The sequence below is a fragment of the Rhinolophus hipposideros genome (assembly GCF_964194185.1).
Source record: "Rhinolophus hipposideros genome assembly, chromosome: 7".
Lineage (NCBI taxonomy): Eukaryota > Metazoa > Chordata > Mammalia > Chiroptera > Rhinolophidae > Rhinolophus > Rhinolophus hipposideros.
Genome location: NC_138053.1, coordinates 36,145,711 through 36,168,484, shown reverse-complemented (window position 1 = coordinate 36,168,484; position 22,774 = coordinate 36,145,711). Strand labels below are relative to the sequence as shown.

Genomic DNA, 22,774 nt, shown 5'->3' with positions numbered 1-22,774 from the left:
ACAACTGACTTAGCACTCGTTCATGTTGAAGGGGTGTATAGCTTTCAACCAGCAATTCCACATCTAGGGAGATTTCCCGGAGGGAGACTTGTCTATGTGTACAAGGATTTGTAAGAACAGCTGAAACATTTGGAAGTGATTATGTTCAACAGAAGATAAGATAATATAATGGAATACTTCACAGTGGTTAAAATGGATTATTCATGTATCAACATGGATATATTCCAAAAACATAATTTTAAATAAAAATAATACATCACAGAATGATATCTAGAATATGATACCATTTCTATGTCATTTGAAAATATGCAAAATAATGCTGTATATTGTTTGTGGATACCTACATGTAGAATAATCATTTTAAAACATGATCAACTTTAAGTGGGTAGAGATGATAAACTTAAAGTTCAGGATAGTGGCTATCTCTGGTTAACAAGGAAGGGAAATGGGGTTAGAAAGGGCTAAATAGGAGACATCACTTTAATTTTCTTTCTTAGAAATTACATGCAAAATAACTATAGGTCTGATAGAGTTGGGTATTGGGTTATATAGAAATGAATTGTTATTAACTGTACTTTTGTATGAATTGGAAACATTAGACAATGAAAAACATTTTAATGTTTTTTAATATTGGAATGTATTTTAATATTGGAGTCAAATTTAACATATTGTTTGAATATTTTCCAGCATTATATATTTGTTAAACCAGTTAAATAAGGCAAGTATTTGTGTAAACTTAGAATTTCAAAGTTGTGTAAAGTTTGGCTTCTTAATGCTTTACATTTTATTTCAATACTTCCATAAATTAAGAATGGAATAGTACTTTGATTTCCGAATATGCATATAATGTCCTCAGCTAAATAATTATATAATATCCCTATTTGTGTGATTTTTATTCCAGGATCCAATGAGTTCTATCTACATAGAGGAATTGGGTAAAAGAGAAGTCACGATTCCTCCAAAATATAGGGAACTTCTAGCCGTAAGTTAAATACCCATTTACTTTCACTTTACTGTTTCTTTTTTGGAATATAATCTTTGTCACGTCAATATATTCAGTTTTTGAAAATTTAGAAGACAAAATAGGGCATATGAAATTGTCATTACTATGGCGTCCACTATATTAGTTTGCTAGGACTGCCATAACAAAGTACCACAGACTGGATGGCCTAAACAACAGTAATACATTGTCTCACAGTTCTGGAGGCTGGAAGACTGACATCAATGTGTGAACAGGGTTGGTTCCTTCTGAGGACTTTGAGGGAAGGATCTATTCCAGGCCTCTCTCCTTGGTTTGTACATGGCAATCTTCTCCCTATATCTGTTCATGTCATCCTCCCACTATGTGTATTTCTGGGTCCATATCTGCCCCCTTTTATAAGAACACCAGTTATATTGGATTAGGGCCCATCCTGATGTCCTCATTCAACCTGAATTACCTCTTTAAAGGTGGTATCTTCAAATACAGTCACATTCTGAGGACTAGGGGTTTAGGACTTCAACAGTATGAATTCTGGGAGGATACAATTCAACCCATAACACTCACTGAGCAATACATTTTGCTGAGTGTAAGGATTAATTTTGCCTTCTCAATATTATCAAATGAATATTTTATTTCAGAAAAAAGAAGGGATCACAGAGCCTCCTCCAGACTCTTCGGTGAGTTTACATTAAATGTCTTCTAAGATTTCAGTGAACATTTTATATATTTTTGTTGGCAGGTAGGGCTGTCAATTCTGTATTTTAGGATTATGGCTGAAGAAATATCTAAATCAGACGAAGTTTCCATCTGTTCAGAGAAAGGGAGTGGACATGTGGTTTGTCTCAGTGCTCACTGGTTTCATAGGGAGTTTTTTTTTGTAGGGGAAGAAGAATGGATTCAAGAAAGTTTTAGGATAAAATAAATGTTAATAAAAATAGAACGAGAATATCCTAACATGTAATATGTTTAGAAGAGGGGAACAGGAAAATAATATTACAAAACCCATTCCCTTCCATACATAGGCTTTCATCTGAGTTGTTTTATTAACGTATCTCATTTGGTGGTAAAGGAATTGCCAAAGTACATTCTTCATTTGCTGGGTTTATAATCTGATCTTTCACTTGAATGATTCCCACGTTACCCTTCATGGTACCTGTTTCTTTAGAAACCAATGGGACCCGATGATGCCATAGATGCCTTATCATCTGACTTCACCTGCAGTTCTACCGCTGATAGAAAGGAAACGGAGGAAGAGGTATTGTTTCCAGTGTTATTAGGGGAACCTGTTAGAAACCCTCTTGAACTTTAAAACAACTAACTTTTTAGTTCTGGTGACTACATTTCCCTCATCTATAAATCTAATCTTTTATAATTTGTTTTTCAGAAAACTACGGGAGAGGTTATGAAAGCTCAGTCAGCCATGGTGATCAAAAGTGCTGTTCCACCCCACAAGAAAAAAAGAAAGGTGAAGGAGGTATAAAAAATTACTTTTTTGCAAATAACCACAGTTCACCTGACAACACTTGTTTTCCTGAGATTGATCTAACTGATTCAAGACAATCCCAATAGTGCATTATATACATGATAAGGTGCATCTTTTCTCATTTGGGTCTATGTGGAATGGCAACGCCAATCGGTAATATTGATCATCTCTAGGCAGGTCTTCTCGTTTCTGTAAGTGGTTATGGGGGATTTCATTACAATCTTCTTAGTTGTGAAACAAGACCGTCTCACATTACAATACCCAGAAGAGCAGGACACCAGAGAAATTATACTCTTGGAACATAAAATGTTTAACCTGGTGTCCTAAAGGAGTTTGAGCCCTGTGAAATTACTAGAGGGATGTTGTAGCTGCTTCTGCCCACCTCTTTTAACCAAAGCAACTATGACTTAATTCTCATGAATCCTGAAATGTGGTTCTAGACTTCTGGGCTGGGTGAGAATACATGCTCCACCTGCCAACTATCCAGATAACACAAGGAATAGTTTTTGTCGGAGCTGCTCTGCCTCTCCCCGCTCCTGGCATGGACAGTTTATTTTTATCTGGCTGGCTAGAGAAACAGTAAGAGCACCACACCCCTGAGAGTGGGAGTTCCTACAGCGATCAGCCCTCCTGCCTGCAGAGAAGAAGGTGGCGGGGGCCACCTCAGGTTGCCTTGTTTTCTGGGCTTAGCTGGTTTGCTAAAGGACAGGGTTGTCAGAAGTCATTTTTAAAAAAAGGAAAGCAGGATAGCGAAAGTTTACTTTTCGCAGCGTTTAGTTTGATATGAGTATTTAACAATGGCATAATTATTATCATAGTTATACTTCTGGCTTGCTAAGTAAGAGGTACACTGTGCCCCTGAGAGCACTGTTACTGTAGAAACGTGTCTTAGCCCCAGTTTTCACTCACTGGTAAGTTCTTTATTATTTCTCTCTTTTGCTAGGTTTCAAATAAAATTACCTTCCTAAAGTCTTATGAAACCCCATCCATGATTCATCTTATAAATTTAAATTTTACATTTTACAAAGAAGTGGATGGATTGTTCAGGTTTAGCAGATGTTCTCTCTTTTCTTAATGGACTGAATTTTTCCTTTTGAATAGGACACAATGAGCGACCAAGCACTAGATGCTCTTTCAGCTTCTCTGGGCCACCGGAAGTCCGAACCTGAGCTTGACCTCAGCTCCATTAAGGAAGTCGATGAGGTACTGACCTTGGAGTTCAGATACAAATGTTAGTGTGCAGGTTACAAAAGTAAATGTGTAATGCATGTTGAGAATTTTTGTACAACTTTCATTTTATTGGAGATTTCAAATGAACTCTTCTTCATTCTGCCTTACTTTTAGGGTCTGGTTAATTTAGATATTTATTGCTGGGGAGTTAGCAACCAAGAAAGATATTTGAGTGTGTGTCTTGTAAACCATCTAGAACTTTAATATTTAAAATGAACACTAATCTCCTTTGCCAACGCTTAAATGACACCCGACTGAAGAAGATAACACAGACGCAGTAGCCTGGTGAGAAATAGGTTTGTCTGCTCTTATGGAAGTGGGAAATTTGTGTTTTCAAAAGGGTTTCGGGTACATCACTTAATTAGGAGAGAGGGAGATGACTGTAGGTGGGTGGGGAGACTCTTTCTATAACTATGGGAAAGATGCTGAAAATTTGTCTTAAATTAGAATAAAATGCAGAAACAATTACTCTGTAACTAAAGCTGCTGCATGTTTAGAGCATGATGCTGGGTAGTTTTCATCCCACCATGCTTAACAAGATCTTCTAAGCCAAAGCAAGATTGTATTTGGTGAAGGAGAGTTTTATAATTTTTAAAAGAATTTTTCAACCTAGTTCTCTGGGGGAAAAGAGGAAGGAAAGAAGAAAATTGCCCTGGGGACATTCTAGACAATGTAGTGTAGTTGGGGTTGACATAGAAATGCAGCCTGGGGGCCCAGAGGAGCACCATCCTATCAGCTCAGGAGGGGAGCTGGCAGGGGTTGCTGTCACAATGCCCCTGCCTATGAAGTCACTTCCCGTTCTGAGTCATTAGGGAAGGTGAGTCTCAGGGACTCCCAGCAACGCTCCCTGAGTCTGAGACGGCCCTGGTCCAAAATGGGCCAGTTTTTGTCTTCAACTTCCCTTGAGGGCTCACTGGACACAGTGTGGCAGAATCTTTGTGAAGGCGAACACGGGGGAGCAGGGGAAGCAGTCCTCGTCCTCCAGGACCAAGTAATGTATTGAGAAGAAAAGAAACTTTGATTAAAACACAATTCGAGATACACATCACTGTTACTTGGAACAGCCAGATAGAAGCCATGTCTAAAGGAAAGGGTGGTCCTGGCAGAACCCTGGGAAGGGTGGTCCCCAGTTGGGTAGACCACGTTGTGGTCCCACCACCAGAGGGCTACGTGGCAGTGAGCCAGTTGCACTTTTGCTCAGGCTTTTTACAGATTCTTAGCATGTTTAATGAGACCATCATTGGGGAGGGAAGGTATAAACATAAATCGCAGGACAAGAAGAGTAGTCTTACAGTGATTAAAATCAGATAAGTAGAGGTAAAACAAAAAAGTTAAAGATAACATTAAGTAGTTTGGGTAACTAGTTTTGGAATGCATGTAAGTGTATTAAATTTCCTCTAGAAAACCTCAGCAGCAGTAAAGTCCTAAAATTTTAATGAAAATAACTATTCCATTTCCTTTTCTACTCTTTCTATCTCTTTTTCTTTTTTGTTATGTACAAAGTGTAGATATTTCCTAAGAAGATCTTCTAATCCTCTGGATTCTTAAGATGAATTTTTACTATCTAATGGTCAATTCCTTGCTTCCTGGATAGTCTGATGTCGTGATAAGGCTCATAAAGGTCATATCCTATAGGCGTCCACAGCCACTCCAGTACATTCCATACTAGAGAGCTCTGTGAGGAAAAATGACATAGCACTGCAGAGAACAGGTCCTTGCCTACTTGTCATTTTTTGAGGCATCATAACATGATAATATTTATAATGACACCACATTAATATCTTCTCGATTTCTGTGTGTAGTTAACCTAATCTGGTGCTATTTCAGTTCAGGAGACATTTTGCTTTCAATGCCTGGAATGCAGGCATTTAAAGAATGTAAAGATCAAGGAAGACTAGAAAGGACCTAGCTGTGCATGTGATGTGGAGAAGCTCAAGTGGAGAGAGGACAGTTTATCAAACAGGTGACCTTTGACTTTCATGAAGGCTGGTTTATAGGTGCAGACCTCACAAATCTATGAATGAGGAAATGGGCTTCTTCCATATCCCGCAGTAGAATATATTAAAATGTTAACATTAAATATTAATATATTCTACTGTTAAAAATGATAAACAACAAGACAATGTTAAAATTGTCTTGTTAAAAAATAAGACACAACAAAACATCCCTTATTAAGAGCTGTTAGTCTATAAAACAATAAAACTGTTATTCCAGAGGCTAGAAGAATGGCTCATTAAAGTGCTTCATGTTTTTAGAATTAATCAATTGACTAATCATTCAATGGAGAACAACCTTAGGGTTTAGGTGGGAGAAGTGGGTTGAGCTGGAATTTGCTAAGTGACACCCGCTCCACCCACCCACCCTCTTTGTGCCCAGGAGCTCCTTGGTTTGTGATTTAAATCCGTGCCTTGATAGAGGTACAAATTGTTATATGTAATGGAAGTTTGCATTACTGACCAATCGTTTAAAATGCAAATGTTATATCCTAGAAGTCAGTGATCTATTATAGAACTACTGTACATTTTTACTTCTAATGGAGTTGGTGGTTTCTGGTTCATTAATCCAGTGAAGTCCTGACGTTACTGAAGGGAGTCCTTTTAAGATAAGTAAAGTCAGTTATCCAGGATTTGTGATGGGCTGCTTCTCCCATTTCTGAACTGTGGTCAACATTCATGAGAATTGGTGGTTTTCTCCCCCATAGATAACTGCCTCACTGGGTAAGACAGACAGATGAAGGCTATGACAGTAATTGCGACTAATTTCTTCTACACTGTGCTTAACTGCCTCAGCAGATATTTTATTTATTTTCCTCTGATGATTATTACAAGTCAGTAGCTAGGTGAGGATTACTAGTAGCCACATTTTAAGCTGAGGAAACCGAGTCAAAGAAAAACTAAATGGCTTCCCAAGGCTTTAGAGCACCTGAGAGCAGAGCAGGGACACCTGCCTGGGAGTCCTGTGTTTTTTCTCAGTCACCCCACGTGCTGCCTTTCTCAAAGCTGCTCACCCTAGTCTGTGCTTTGTAGTTTACAAAGCACATACAGACACTTTTATCAGATTTGGTCTTCTCTGCAACACCCATGAAGTACATAAAGTGATATCATCTTATTTTACGTGTTATCCAAATATTTGTTTATTTTTTTTTCTCCACTTTCCTCAGGCAAAAGCCAAAGAAGAGAAACTAAAGAAGTGTGGTGAGGATGACGAAACAGTCCCATCGGAGTACAGGTTAAAACCCGCCACGGTACGTTGTTAGCCACTGTACATACTAACAGCAGCACATTCCTCTTGCTTTCCCATGGTGTTTTGTGGTGTCTGTTCTCATGGTGCATAAGGACACGTCTGACCCGGTTCATACACTAACTCGGAAACCCTGAACCCTTTCTTCTCTGTTCTCTACAGTTGGACCCTTTAAGGGATGGTTTCCTAAGTCGTGACTGTGTGGTCATTAAAATCCCCATAAATTCAAGTGTTTTTACTATTAACAATGCTTGACATAGATTCTTAACCTTAAAGCAGAAGGAACAATTTGGGAATAATTTTTTTTCTCTAACTGCTATATGGATTAAAGCACAATAGGTCTTCTAAGTGGTAGATATAAATGTACAGCTACTTACCAGTATTCTCAGTTAAGGTGGTTTTGTTGGTTTTGGTTTGAGATGAGGATGGCGAACTAACTCCTATAATTATATCTGTAATTTGTCTTTGAAATAATACACATAAACACATGATGGAAAAAATAGTTGCGATTCTTATATATGCTTATAAATGGAAAGTTTTTCATGTTTAGAAACATCTCAACTCTTTATTCTAATAATTTACAAAAAATAAATCTGAAATAGGAATTCACTCAAATATAAGGAAAAAACAAGCTCTCCCTTAATATCCTGAAATTCCCCAAGACAAACATAATGGGACCTAAAAGCAAACTTTTCTATTTCATTTTCAATTTTGTTTACAGGATAAAGATGGAAAACCACTATTGCCAGAGCCTGAAGAAAAATCCAAGGTGAGGAAATAAGTTTTTTTCTGGATACTTAAAAAAACAACAGAATTGTAAAGTATACAGTGAGATAATTTTGACAGACAGGATTTCACTGTGGAGACTTGGCACCCCAACCTAGCATTAAGAAGAGGGAAACTTCCGATAGCAACACTTGGCTCGTATCTCTAACTCCTTTTCACATATTTTAATGATTGTTCTCCTCACAGATTATTGCTAGACTATTATAAATTTCTAGGTGACGTTCATTGAATATTAGGAGCTAATGTCAAAAGGGCACTTAAATTAGATTGTTACTACTTAGTGTTTGTGCTGTAATTCTAATTACAGCATCAAACACTCTGATTCTATAGTGCTATTACTTAGGTTGGTATCAACCAGCATAGTTACCTGTCATGATAATACTAAGTAGCAACATTTATTAATCACTTACTATGTGCCTGACACTGCATTAGATACTTTCAAATGTTATCTGAGTCCTCACTGAATGAGGAAGGCACTATTATTATTCCCATTTTACAAGTGATGAAACTGAGATTCAAAAGGATTGTATAAATAGCCTAAGGTCACACAACTAGAAAATAGCAAGGCCAGAACTCCAAATTCAGGCTGTCCAACATGTGGGCCCCAGCTTCTGAATCACACGTCAGAATGACATGTGATTCAGATTACTGTTATTACTATTATTACTGTTATTACAGATTACGGTTATTAGTCAAAATTTCCACATGCCCTAAATAAATAATACCTCTTCACCTGAAAGAACTTTCTTGCCAAAACCTGATGTAGTCATAGGAGAGGAGTATATGATCTATTCTTATACTCCAGAGCCACCTCCTCTCTAGGACAGACAAGGCTGTTTCACAGAAAACTTTCTAGAAGTCTTTCCTGTGCCATCTTAAGAATAATCACCAGAAAAATCACTTCTTTCTTCTTCCTGGCTTGCAGCTTTTCTGTGGTACATCCATTGCATTGGATGTACCCTTATTTCCGAACAGAATGCTGGGTTAAATCTTGTAAGTTTCTCAGTGTCACTATATACCGTGTTTCCCCGAAAATAAGACCTAGCTGGACCATCAACTCTAACGCATCTTTTGTAGCAAAAATTTATATAAGACCTGGTCTTATATTATATTATATTATATTATATTATATTATATTATAATTATATTATAATTATATTATGTTATATTATGTTATAATATAATATATTAAATTATATTATATTTATATTATATTAAAATAAGACCGGGTCTTATATAATATATCATATCATATCATATCATACCAGATCTTATATAATATAATATACTAACGGGTCTTATATTAATTTTTGCTCCAAAAGACACATTAGAGCTGATAGTCCGGCTAGGTCTTATTTTCAGGGAAACACAGTAAGTTACACACATCTAATGCTTAATGTTAATATAAGAACCTGGCTCTAATTTTTAACATTTTAAGTTTTTTAAACCTATATTCTAATTCAGCCGGTAATTCAAATTATTAACACAGTCTCTCTTATATTTACTGACTTATTTAGAAGGGAATTCATTAGAAAGTAGAAAAAAAATCGCAAAAAAAAAAAAAAAAAAGCTATACACATCTTCATTGGAAAGAACAGGCAATTTTATCTGAACAAAATTACCCTAAAATTGAAGTATCATGAAAACTTTAAATAAACCATTCACATTTTTGTGGTACTGAGGTGCTTAATAGTCCTTATTTATTGCATGACCTTTATCTTCCATTGATAAATGAAATGCCCTATATAAGTTAGCTTTCGTTTTTAGATTCTAAAATGTGGCCTAATATGTGTTAACTAGAAAAAATTGTCAGTGAAAACTGTTTTTTTAACAAGTAAAAAATAGTCACTTCATAATATGCAATGTTTCTTGTATTTCAGCCCCTGAGTGAATCAGAACTTATTGATGAGCTTTCAGAAGATTTTAACCAGAGTAAATGTAAAGAAAAACAATCTAAGCCAACTGAGAAAGCAGAAGTATGTTTCTAAATATAAAAGTCTCTAGTATTGCTTATTTCCTAATGTTTTTCTATAACCTTAAAAATGTGAGACCCAAAGTATTTTTGCATGAAGTGGTTGATAAGAAGGCCCATGATGCTGTCGTTTTTTTACATGCAGTTTTTGTCCTGCCTTTTTCTGAATGTGTTTTCTTTCCCCAAGCTGACCCTGTAATTCTTGCAGTTGCAGTCCTGTAATTATTCCTTCAGGAAGGCATTCACACCCATCCTTTCCTTTCTAGTCCTGTTTCTATAATGGTTCTAGTTCTGTTTCTATAACGGTTCTAGTTAAAGCTGTCAGCACCACTCTCCTCAAGATGGCAATGACCTCTGTCTTCAGTCTCCTTCCAGCTCATCCTATTATGTCCACCAGAATTATTCTTTCTCTAGCATGCTTGTAGTCACATTCCCCTACTCCAACCCTCAGGAGCTTCCCATTTCCTACAAAGTAGAAGTTCCCACTAATGTGTTCTGGCCTCCGCTTCCTTTCTTACCAAGGAGCGTCCCCACCTCACTAAACCATGATAGTAAGTGTGTGTCTCCATGGCTTTTCTCATGTGGTTCCTTCCGTCTGTAATAACCTAATTCTAGATGAACTGAAATCTGAGTCATCCCTTTAAAGCTTTGCTCAAATGTGGCCTTTGTCTTCTGCTTTTCCCTCCCCAAACCTGACCACCCTTCCAACATTTACTAAGCAGAGTACGACGTGCCATGGGTCTGCAGTTCTTTCTTTATATATCCCTGTGAAGGCATTTGTTGCAAACGAGTTTTTAGCTCTGTTGGTCCTTCTTCACATCTTACATATGTACATAGTGTTAAATAGTAAGTTCTTGAAAGAAGAAATACCTTATTAATAATCATCTGCTGAACACCTTTCATGTAGGATAGACTTCCAGAAAGGCCTGGATTTAAAAACAGTTTGAAATTTTACCTTGTGATAAAATAAGATAGTACATTGGTTATCAAACTTGAGCGTGCATCAGGATTCCTTGAGGGTTTGTTAAAACAGAGAATGCTGGGCCCTACCCCCAGAATTTCTGATTTAGTATGTTGGGGTGGGGGCATACAAATTTGCATTTCTAGAAAGTTCTCTGCTAATGCTGAGGCTGCTGCTCCCGGGACCACACTTCGAGTGCTCCTGGGATAGTACTTCTACCCTGCATTTGTACATATCTATTTACAATACACAAGGTGGCTGTTAGATACATAAAAATGATGTATTTATATAAAATATTACATTGCATTATATAATTGGTATATTGTATATATGATGGGAAATAAATAACATAAATAATAGTTGCTGAAAGTTATCGAGTTTACTGTTTCCAGATACTGTACAGAGCACTTCACATTTTATCTCATTAAATCCCTCTGTCAACTCTTGAGATGTAGGTACTATTATTGTTCTCATTTTACAGATGTGGAAACCGAGTCTCAGAGAGGTTAAGTAACCTACCTAAGGTGCGAGGTAACACAAAGTTGAGCCAAAGCGGTTTAACGTGCCTTGACTTCTTTACTACTCCAGCCAGCCATCCTTAGGCTTTCGAGAAAATCATGCTCATAGCATATAACATAGCAGAGTGTGTTGTTGATTCATCGGAGTTCAGTGTTATTAACCCGATATTTCTAAAAGATCTTCATCGTACCTGCTTCTTTCCGCAGGAATCTCAGGCGAGTGCCCCGGCTCCTGTGGGAGAGGATGTGCCCCGGGCGTCCATGTGCAGTGTACAGTCAGCACCACCCAAGCCAGCTACCTCGGTGAGGGATCCTCTGGGCACTGAGAAATGTCTTGGGAAAGGAATGTTCTTCCTCCCATGCACTGTCTGCTCTGTGTCACCAGCATGTCATTTTATACTGACAAAATCATAAAACCTTATGTAGCTATAGCATCTTCTGTTTGGGGGCTTCCGGGGTATGCTAGAAATTCAGGCTGTATTTAAATATTTAATTAAATTGCTACAAGCTGTGTTTTCCTTTCACCTGAAAGTTTTTCTAATTCCTCAGCTATTGTGGATAATCATGCTTTTTCACATTCCTGCATCTTTCAAGCCTACTGGGAGTTCCACAAACAGCCCAATATTACGTTGAGCTGACTCTCTTGGTGGAATAATCTGAACCAGTATCATCACGATCTCCCCCATTCCCAACTGAAGGGAGGATAGATTAACTCAATTCCTTTCCCTTTTCTTCTTCATTTCTTGACTCTCTCTCTCCCTTTCTATCTTTTGGATGAAGTATTATATTTAACGAGTTGAATCTTTATTTTCTTTTTAATTCAGTGGGTTTTGTTTCCTTTAGTTGATAGACTCTGACTTAGAGAATAACATAACTGGAATATGTTTCATTACTACAGACTTGGTGAATTTATACTCTACCTTTTCCTTGATGCTTTGCAATATCTTCTCATTACATTTTCACAAGGATACTATAAAATCTGATCATCTCTCTATTAGATGAGGGAAATGAACCTTTAGATTGACCTTGAACAATTCACTTAACCTTTCAGAGCCTCATCTAAAAAGAAAACATGGTTCCTGCCCTAAGCTACCTCTGAGTCCAGTGTGGACATAGGCCAGACCTCAAGCTAACAGTACCATTTGATCGCTGTCATGTGGGAAACGGACAGAAGGCACATGGGTTCCTCGTTCTTTAGGGAGAATTAGGAAAGGCTTGCGGGTAGAAGGCAGGATCACACTGAGAAGTGGGGTTAGTGCTGGGGAGACCAGTGAGCCGAGGACAGGCTAAGCACGGAGGTGTGAGGTACTTGGGACATATGCATTTTGTTGTTTGAGAAAAGGGGGCCTTGGAGAAGGTATAGGACAGTGTCTTGAGTGCCCTGAAGTGGCTGCTTCCTGTTAGGGACATCCTTGGTGCCAACTGCAAATGTCCTCAAAGTCCAGAGTCTCCCTCCTGCCTTAGGCAGGACTTGACCCCTGTTTTTTTTGAGGTTTCGGAGTACTCTCCAAAACTTTTACATTGTGGGAGCCAGGTCATAGGCCATAGGAGAGAGGAGAGAAATTGGGAAGAGACTAATGAAGGAAGCAGGAACAGAGGCAGTAATTGGATTAAAAAAGACAATGGCCAGCATTTCCGGGCAGAACTCTTGTGACCTAAACACGTGTCATCCACATCTCGTGCCAAGTGTGACTGCCAAGGCCTTAGAGGGCTCACTTCATTCCTTTCCAACTTTACCCTAACTGTAGAGTCCAGCATTAGATGTTTAGTGGACAGAAAAAAGGGGGAGGGACGGCTTTTGTTTTTCCATTCTCTGACCTTCCCTGGGCCTCTGCTCTACCAAGTCTGGTTACCATGGCTGCCAATATGCCAGTCACTGAGGTGAGCTGGGATCGTGACACCTTGGGAGCCAGAGAGAATAGTTGCAGAGTGTGATAAAGGTCAAAGGACTCAAGAAGGCTTGAGGATTAGTGAGGGAAAGGAAGCAGAAAAACCAGAGGAAGGAGGGGAATGTGTGCCCTGTGTGGTTCTTGTTGGTTCAAAAGCAACTTTATTGAGGGAATCCAAAGGCCTGAGTTCTAGTTCTGAATTCGACAACAACATAAAATGCTACAGAAATGGAAGTTTTAGTCCTTAGTCCTATTTCCAGATTCCTTAGTTCTTAAGACTGCTGTTTCTCCTGACTTTTCTCACTTTGTTTCTCTTATTTCTTAAGCCAAAAGGCACCGGTTTGGAAAACAGTGGTTTCCAAAAATTCTACAGCAGAGAGAAGGAGAAAATAGATGTCAGGTGTGAGCAGGTGTCTGGGATCAGGTAGCAGCTCTGATTGCTTGGCTAAGCCTGGAAGACCACTGCAACTCTTTCAATTTAGGTGTCATCCTAAACAAATGAGATACATCAGAGATTTTTGTTGCCCCGGGAATAGAATCTATGCAGTGTCCAACCACTAGATGGTGATAAATCACTTCCCACTCAGGCTCCATTTCCTCATTGGTGATCTTTCCTTCTGCAGTGCAGCTTCGCAGAAAAACAACTTTTCTTACTTGGAATGATGGCTAAGCTATGAATCAGAAAGACACTTTTACTCTAAAGTTTCAACATGTACTCAATATGAGGTCACAGGCTTTCATGATAAGAATAATCTTTGAGATTTTAATTCAGGGGCTTACACATTTTTGACCAAGACCAACAGTAGAAAATGTATTGATATTACAACACACTACCCACACAATAGAAACAACAGTTTCATAAATAGGACTTATTCTAGTTATGTAAGATGCAGTCTGTTTTCTAGTCCAGTCTTTCATTGAAAAAGTCCTGGTTTTGAATTATAAATTGATTTTATGACCCACTAATATACGGATCATGACCTGTGGTTTGGAAGGAGTTGGGGTCTAGTCCTATCTTTTAACACAACCATAGTTTCTCCTTTCTTTTCCCTTTATACCATTTATGCTCTGTGTTCTTCCAGTTTCTTTTTAAATGTCAGCATGGACGCAGTTCCCTACATCATGAGGTAGCACATTTCATTTTGAATAACTAGACCACAGCTAGATGGTTCTCATCGGGCCACTCAGGTTAGTCAGTCCCAGGCAGTCACCTGAATCAGCATGAGGTCACTCTGACCCACAGAAACCGCCTAGAAAACCCAGGCATCTGCCTCAGCAGAAGCTCAGCCCGAGCCACCTCCTCTCTAGGACGGGCCAGGCTGTTTCACAGAAAACTTTCTGGAAGGCTTTCCTGTGCCATCGCAAGAACAATCACCAGAAAAATCACTCTTTCTTCTTTCCTGCTTTCAGCTTCTCTGTGATATACCCATTCCATTGTCTCCCGTATTTCCAAACCAGAACACTGGGTTAGATCTTGTAAGTTTCTCAGTGTCACTATATAAGTTACACACCCTTAATGCATAATATAAGAGCCTTGCTCTAATTTTTAACATTTTATGTTTCTTAAACATAGATTCTAATTCAGTTGATAATTCAAATTATTAAAAGATGACACGTGCTGCGTATCTAGGCCTGAAATAAGGATATACCCTTCGGCATTGTTTGGTGTAGTCTTTTCTAAAAGAAGGCATTAACCACCTACTCAGTATATCCTCTGATGTACTTTTAGAAGGACACGGTGCCAGATGATGCTGTGGAGGCCTTGGCTGGTAGCCTGGGGAAAAAGGAAGCAGATCCAGAAGATGGAAAGCCTGTGGAGGATAAAGTCAAGGTATTGGCAGCTCAGATACTTCTAGAAAGTAACAATTATTGATTGCCTTCATTCCCCAAATGACTAACTAATAAGTTAGTCATTTTTTTAATGTTTCCCATAACACATGACCAGCTGGCTTTCTGTTACTGTGCATGTCCTACTTAAGAAGCCAAACCTGAGTGAGCATCAGTGTTTGAGCACAGCCGTGGATGGACGGCACGCACGTATCAGAGTTCTGAGTCTCACCTTTCCTATTGCTGAGGACTCACGAGAGAAATGGCAGCTGTCTCCTACTCCTCATGCCTGCCTTTGAGCCTAGCAGGCTCAGTGTTGGGGTCTTAACCTGCTGAACTAGCATGCAGTGTTAAAGATGAGGGTGTTGTAGGAACTCTGCAAATACGGTCCTATGTACATTCCAACGATGGGTTTATTTGCCTCACCTTTAGTCATTCAGGTATCTACTCTAAGGAGAAAAGATGTATTAATAATGAAAATGGTATGATTTTTATTTAGGAGAAAGCCAAAGAAGAGGATCGTGAAAAACTTGGTGAAAAAGAAGAAACAATTCCTCCTGAATATAGATTAGAAGAGGTCAAGGTAAACAGGCTGGGGTGTTTTTCTGTTTTATTTTCACTCATGTTGAACTCCATATACATAAAGAAGGGACATGGAAGCAGACCTGGCATATAAATATCTTGTTTCTTAATATTTCAAACATCAAATTTTATTAGTCCGCTAATAGCCTGTTAGCACACCAGATATGGAGCTAAAATATTCCTAAGTGGCCTTTCACTCCTCCCTGAAGTGGAAGAAATCTGATGTCTAAGCAACCTAACGTTTTCCCGTCTACCACATGGTTTGTTACAAGACCAGAAATAAGAAAACTTAGACAACCTCTATGTAGATAGGAAAAGAAAAATGAAGAATAATTGTTGACTATGAGGAAAAATTTCTAGTGAGCAACTCTTTAGATATAAATTGAAAAAAAATAAGAGTGCCTGTTTAACATTGAGTAAAGTGATAAGTTGGCCCGTTTTCTTTATTTTGAATGTACATATTGTTCAGAACAAGTGACACAGGGGAGACCTCGTTATGAATCTTGTACTTTTAAGTACAGCCACTTGCACAGGGCAGACACACAGACACAGGGACACTAGAACAAATGTCGGTCGTCTTCATAACATGCCATCACATAAGAGGATATTCAACTGAACTTCATGCACAAGTCAGGAAAATCAAATCAATACTCCTCTTTCCCATCCATGGGCACGAGGCCGTTTGTTTAGCCAAGACAGGAACTATATTGAGCTCTCCCTGATTAAAAGTTTCTTATTCTGCTTGCTTCTGCGTTTCAGAATTCAGTTGAAACCATGACGTTTCTATTAATTTGCGCTTATATGCATGCTGCTTTGTGAGATTTTCAGAGAGGTTTTTAAGGGCTACGTGTTCTGTCACTAGTGACCCCCTCATTTGGTAAAGGCAGGTAACTGTCTTCATAGTAGGGGGTTGATTCCTTTCTCCTTGTGCTGAATTTTAGTAGCAGTTTTTAAGGAAAGTGGTTGGTTGATTGGCTTTCCCTGACCATTTTACTCCACGGTAGTTTGATCCTCTTCTGGACTTGTTGATCTCACACATTAGTAATTAATTACCTATTGCTTTATGATATTTTACTGGGGGTTGGCTTGATCGCGTGTTTAAATCCTATATTGCTGTTTATCAGCTGTCTTCAGTGAGATTCAGCTCTCTGAGGGTAGCCCACAAGTTACCCCTTCCAGACACAGGGTGGTTTCGCTTGGAGTGTGGAGCAGATGTGACCCCAATGGTCCCATGTGTCATGTGGGAAATATGCTACTTTTGTAGTTAAGGGATTGGTGGAGAGCAGCGCAGGTTCTGGTTTTCCTCCTAACTGAAGAGTAAATAGTCAGAGGCACAAGTGGACCTGTGGAGGAGATGGGAACGGGGGGAAAGGTAAAGGAGTTTATGCCAGTCCCGGGGAAGCAGGTGATTCTCTAAACACCATTGCCCCTCCTCACGTTTTAAGTAAAACAAAAACCATCTTGACCAGTTTATTAGAAATATAGATATGTAGGTAGCCTTGTACTTATTTATTTTTGCATATCTGGATAAATGGGATTTACCATTTGTTTATAAATCTTCTTTTACTAAAGAGCCCCAAATACTTTATTGATTTTTGTCCTGTTAGTCATTTGAAGCTTGGCATCATCTGAGTCCGAAGTTTCAGGGCATCCCACCCACGGGATGAGCTCCCTGAAGGCTAGCACTTTGTCCTAAATTGCGTGGTATTCCCAGTGTGTACTGCAGGGCTGGGCACAGAATTGATGCACATTAATTGGACGTCTCGCCTATGAAGTTAACCAGCTTTTTCCAAGCAACTTATACAAAGGCTCACCCCCGTATCCTGACAGTGTCCTGCAAGTGCCCTGCCACCGCACCATGTGCCCCACTACATTCACTGTTCACATTTCCCTCCTGCACTGGTTTGTGGGCTTCTGAGGTCACAATGCCCTGTCGGTTTTGTGGCCCCTGTGCCTAGGGAATGCCTGACGTAGGTGAGTGCTGTTAACATGAACTAATTAGGGCATATTCTCTGATGAGAGAATCTGCTACCTGAAATGATGAATTTCATTTATAATGTGCAACAACATCAGGAATCACTTGTCGACTCCTTTTAATGTTTACAAGGGTTCATACTTAGGATAAATGTGAAGTGACTCAATGCCATGTTTTTCTCCTCCCTGGATAGGACAAAGATGGAAAACCACTCCTGCCAAAAGAGTCCAAGGAATCTCTTCCAGTAAGCAAGCCAGTTTTCTCTGAGTATATCTTTCTCATTTGGCCCTGTTCGTTAATTCAGGAAGTGCATTGCTTTCTTTTTAATGAGTTGATCAGCATATGAACAGTGACATCATTTTGAAGAGGAGACAAATGAGGTGGTATTTTTTGATACATTTCCTGGTTCTTGCAGCCCTTCAGTGACGATTTCCTTCTCGATGCTTTGTCTGAGGACTTCACTGCTCCCTCACACACTTCCTCGTTTGTAAGTCTGAAACTCCTGGTTTCATTTCATTACTTTCAGGGTGGCAGAAATAAATGGAAGGTTGTGACTTATAATCTAACTTGGGAGCTGAGGAAACAAACCCAAAATTAAGGCCCTCAACCCACTGCAACCATTAAAACTGTGTTGTATCATGAAATATTTTTTCCAACACAGTAAATATTTTCAACAGTGTAACTAATTGAACCAGTGAGCATGTACGCTTTCAAGTACACCTATGAAAAGAGAATTTAAAATTGTGTATCTAAAATTACTTCCTAGACAACTTTACCAGTTGACAGTCTATGATTTGATCATTTTCCAAATTACCTCTAGGGTAACTGAGCTTCATATGGAACAGATAGCCCCTCAAAGGGAATTCCGTTACTAGAAAGGTTGGGAAATGTTGGGTAGGGGTAAGCAGGTTTCTTAACTGTAGGATTTCCAGGGCTTTTCATATGTAAACATATATACTGTAAGTCTATTGGAGTTCCCACAGCTTATATAACTCCAGGACCTTTTTTATGGGGTCTTTTTTAACCCTTTTTTAACCCTTTTTTAAATAAGGTTATTTAATCCTATGTGGTCAGTGGTATGGAAAATATGTATCAGTTGCAACATAGACCGAATAAGTGACAACTAGGAAAAATAATGATTCCTTGGAGTTGCCTGAAGTTTTTGCTCTCACATTTGTGCATAATGTTACACATATGTATGCTATGTATACAAGGTGTGATCAAACAATGCGGTAAATGTTTAAAATTTATCACAGGAAAAGATACATTGCCATTAATCACCCTCAAAATACTCATTCTTGCCACTTTCTGAAGCAGTTCTGAAAGGCCTCTTTCATGAGTGTCTTAGTTGTGCTGTCATGGCTGCCTCGATGTCCTGAATCGATTTAAAACATTTACCTTTCATGGTCATTTTGACTTTGAGGAAGAGCCAGAAGTCACACAGTGCCAGATCCAGTGAATAAGGTGGATGAGGACACACCGTAATGTTTTTATTTGGCAGAAACTGCCATACCATAAGCGATGTGTGACATGGAGCGTTGTCGTGATGGAAGATGAAGTAAAGACACTCACGAAAGAGGACTTCCAGAACTGTTTCAGAAAGTGGCAAGAACAATGAAATAAATGTATTTGAAGCGAGGGAGGGGCAGGTATTTTGAGGGGTAATTCATGGCCATGTGTCTTTTACTGTAATAATTTCTTATTTAAACATTCATTGTATCTTTTGATCACACTTTATTAGTAACAGATTAGAAAATGTAATTATCTAATGAGATGTCAGGCTTATGTAAAGAAACCTATAATAGAGGAAATGAATAGAAAAACAAAAACATGAAGAAATTCCATATATCTAAGACAGTCTGACTAAATGTCTCAAAAGAATGATAATTATTTCATCATTTCATAAGTTAATATTTTTATTAAAACATAACCCAAAATTATCTAAAATTTATTTGAAAATTAACTGAATATTTTAAAAATATTGAAAAGCATTTTTCACTCTTTTTGGGGAAGATTAACCTAATTAAATACTAGGCTTTTTTATACAATAATAAGATACGGTTCTGATTTAGAAAGCAAAGCCACATGTTAATGGGAAAAGAACAAGAAATGAACATAAATGACAGATTTAGTATATTTTTGAAATGAGAGAAGAAATCATTTCAGAAAGATTCTGGAATAATATGCTATTTAACATTAAGAAAAAAAATAACTCAAACTTCATACCATATACCAAGTATTAAAGGAATAGTAGTCTATCATTTTATACCTAATATATTATCAGAATTAAAAATATTTAGGTGAGCAAAGCCATGGGAAACAGGCATGCTCCTTCACTGCTTTTAACAGAATGAATTTCTGCAATTTTTGAGAGGGCAGCATGGCAGAATATAGCTAGCACCATAGAGAGAACCACTTCTAGAACTTTGATGCAGGGCAACCAGTTACAAAGAAGAAAAGCTGAAAACTGCAAACAACTTAAATGTACAATAAGTATAAACAAACCATGAAGCTCTAAGTCATTAGATTATTGAACAACATTTAGAAGAATAAATGGGAATAGGAAATAGGAAATTGTGGAATGGAATAGGAACTAGAATAAAAATTGCATTTCAGATTCTGTGTTACTGTGGATCCATTTGGATCAAGAGACTTAATCAGGAAGCTATATTAAGAGTTGTATTTAAATGATGGCTGTGGGCATTTTTTTATACAACATATCACTGATCAAAACTTTTTTTTTACAAAAGCCATTTAAAGACGCTAAACTTTCAGCTGCCATCTCTGAAGTGGTTTCCCCAACCCCAGCTCCAGCCACCCACTCTGCAGTTCCACCCCCTGACACTCGGGTAAGCAACGTATTTTGTAAATATTTATTTTCAGAGCTGCAACAAGAAAGAAAGAAGATAGGATTTCTGCTTAGAATAAATGGGAGCAGACAAAATTGTTAGGAAGATTGGGCACCTTCTGTTTTAGATCTGACTAGTGATTTAGGGAGATGACAGACGCTTTCTAAAATGATTAACCAATGTATGGAAATATTTCACACATAATCAAGGAGCTTAATGTTGTTGCTTTATTAGAATTGAAAGTGCAATGTGTATATTTGAATTATTAGATTTTTAAAAAAATTTTAGGTTTCCTGATAATTGATTTTCACTTCCTTTATAGTTTTCTTGACACATGCTGTAAATACCATCTGTTATTTAACCTCAAGTTTATTTTATGGAGTTATTCAGTGCTTGAGCCCCCCACCCCAAAAAATTCAGAAATATGTCATGGAATAGCATTGTTTTCTCCCATTCACACCAGTAAAAATTTGTCATTTTCATGCTAGCAGTGGAAAAACCTCAACATCAATATTGTTTTAATTATTTACATGTTCTGAGGCAAGACTGTGGAACGAAAGCTTTTCCAGACTTCCTTGATTAATTTTCTGTGCAGCACCAAATGTGAAATTATCAAGGAGACCACGGCACATCAAAAGATAGAGATTGCCCTAAACCAGATCCTCATCTCTTTGGGTTGAGAAGGGCCTCATTTGCTAGATGGAGATGAAGTAGCCTTAGTGACGTCTGCTATGCTTCCTTTCCTTTTGATGCAGCATCAAAGCTGGTTTAGTGCTGTAGTCTGAGATTCTGAATGAATTTTCATCCTGTTGGGTCAGTCTTGGGAGCATCTGAAAATATCCAGAGGTACAAATGACAAACCCCAGACCCAGCTGTGTGAGCAGCTCCACCATTAGCAGGTATAATCCTGGGCTCTCATGAAGCACTTAAAACCAGTACAATGCTGTGTGTGTGCACTCACAGTGATGAAAGTGCCTGTGCAAAGAAAAGAAGAATCATTAATAACCCAGGCTGCTATTTATACTTTAGTTCTTAATCCTCAGGTAAGAGGTTCTGCCCTAATTGAGGCTCTTAGTAGACGTCCGCAATGAAAAGCTGTTTTGCTTTTCACAAGGATGTTTTAAAATGACACCTTTTCCTTCACTTTTCCCATCAGAGGGTCTAGTTTTAATTTTTTTTAGTGCCATCACTAAAACCAGTATATAGCTTTACTTACATGAATATGCTTGGGAATCAAAGAGTAAACTAAGCTATCATAACTTATGTGAGTTTTCTTTGCTGGGGACATTATTAGACTTTCACCAGTTATGTTACATACACTGTAAGCATCTTAAGACATATATTTACCAACAAATCAAGCTAGGAACCCCATCTTTTTAGAAGGGACCTGTTTTCTTGGAAGAGAGACGCCTGGCGGTAGGGCAGGGATAGACAGGCACAGAGAAGTGCTGAGAGCCAGAGAGCTGGGAAAAGAGCACCCACCAAGGGTTGGCAGTCCAGTGCCTCCCACCCACCCTGCCCATCTCCTGGTGAAAGTCCCAGGAACGTACGGAAGTCTTACTGGCAGCGCTGCAGCCACACTCCAGTGGGTGACTTGATCTGGCCAACTAGTGACTAATTCAGATTTATGTTTTAACAGAGTGACAACAAAGAACTCGACGATGCCCTGGATGAACTTTCTGACAGGCTAGGACACAGGCAGCCTGATCCAGATGAGAACAAACCCATGAAGGATAAAGTGAAGGTACAAGAAAAAAAGAAGTGAAATTTTAAGATTTGGTTTTTTTTAAATAGCATCGACTACCCTACCTTCCACACAAAAGGAAAAAATACCACTTCTTTGTCTGGAGTTAATGAACAATTGGATAACTTAGGTCTCATTTTTTTCCTCTCTGTGGTCTACCTTGCATTTTTTTCACTTCCTCGGTGAGGACTATTCTGTCACAGATTAAGGCAAATGTCCTGTTTGTAAGATTAAACCTTGTTATAATGGAAAAGCACAGCTCTGCTTTAATTTTATTCTCTTCCTACATTAACTTTTCTTGGTTTTATCTGGCAGTAAAACATCATATATATGATACTCATATATGTGCATTTTTCAGGTTGACATGCTCTGTGCATGTAGTGGCAGAGGTCACTTAGCTGGCAGACGTTTCCCGAACAGGCTTCTCTGCCTTCATTACTAACGATGCATGCAAACTCCAAAAGAAAGAGTTGACCAGGAGTTTAGCATTGTCCAGAGGTGTGTCTGCAAGGCACAAACTGTTAATTCTACATATCTTATACAACACGTATAAGTACTTATTTATACTTAACGTGTAATATTCAACAATCCGTTTGGCTTAGAACCAGGAAGTAACTGACCAGCCAAATCGATATCCCAAAGACGGCATTTCAAAGAATCATTAGGTCATGATTCTGTCATTGTCATAGGAATACTGATGTGAACTTAACCTGTATTTGCAAAACGAAATTATAGT

The 22,774-nt window shown here is 38.4% G+C and overlaps 1 protein-coding gene across 24 annotated transcripts in view; it reads left to right on the top strand.

Moving 5' to 3' along the window:
* CAST (calpastatin) overlaps nt 1-22,774 on the top strand; it is a 112,439-nt gene that overhangs the window by 75,165 nt on the left and 14,500 nt on the right. For 16 of the 24 annotated variants that reach the window (XM_081053930.1, XM_081053946.1, XM_081053947.1 and 13 more), the window contains 15 exons: nt 902-982; nt 1,621-1,659; nt 2,148-2,237; nt 2,367-2,456; nt 3,567-3,668; nt 6,856-6,939; nt 7,657-7,704; nt 9,602-9,697; nt 11,380-11,475; nt 14,791-14,892; nt 15,388-15,471; nt 17,639-17,689; nt 17,861-17,932; nt 20,196-20,294; nt 21,934-22,038. In XM_081053930.1, the coding sequence (XP_080910056.1) occupies nt 902-982; nt 1,621-1,659; nt 2,148-2,237; nt 2,367-2,456; nt 3,567-3,668; nt 6,856-6,939; nt 7,657-7,704; nt 9,602-9,697; nt 11,380-11,475; nt 14,791-14,892; nt 15,388-15,471; nt 17,639-17,689; nt 17,861-17,932; nt 20,196-20,294; nt 21,934-22,038 (1,239 nt within the window). The remainder of the gene's footprint in view (nt 1-901; nt 983-1,620; nt 1,660-2,147; nt 2,238-2,366; nt 2,457-3,566; nt 3,669-6,855; nt 6,940-7,656; nt 7,705-9,601; nt 9,698-11,379; nt 11,476-14,790; nt 14,893-15,387; nt 15,472-17,638; nt 17,690-17,860; nt 17,933-20,195; nt 20,295-21,933; nt 22,039-22,774) is intronic. The other 8 variants (XM_081053931.1, XM_081053948.1, XM_081053949.1 and 5 more) reach the window with 1 other exon arrangement.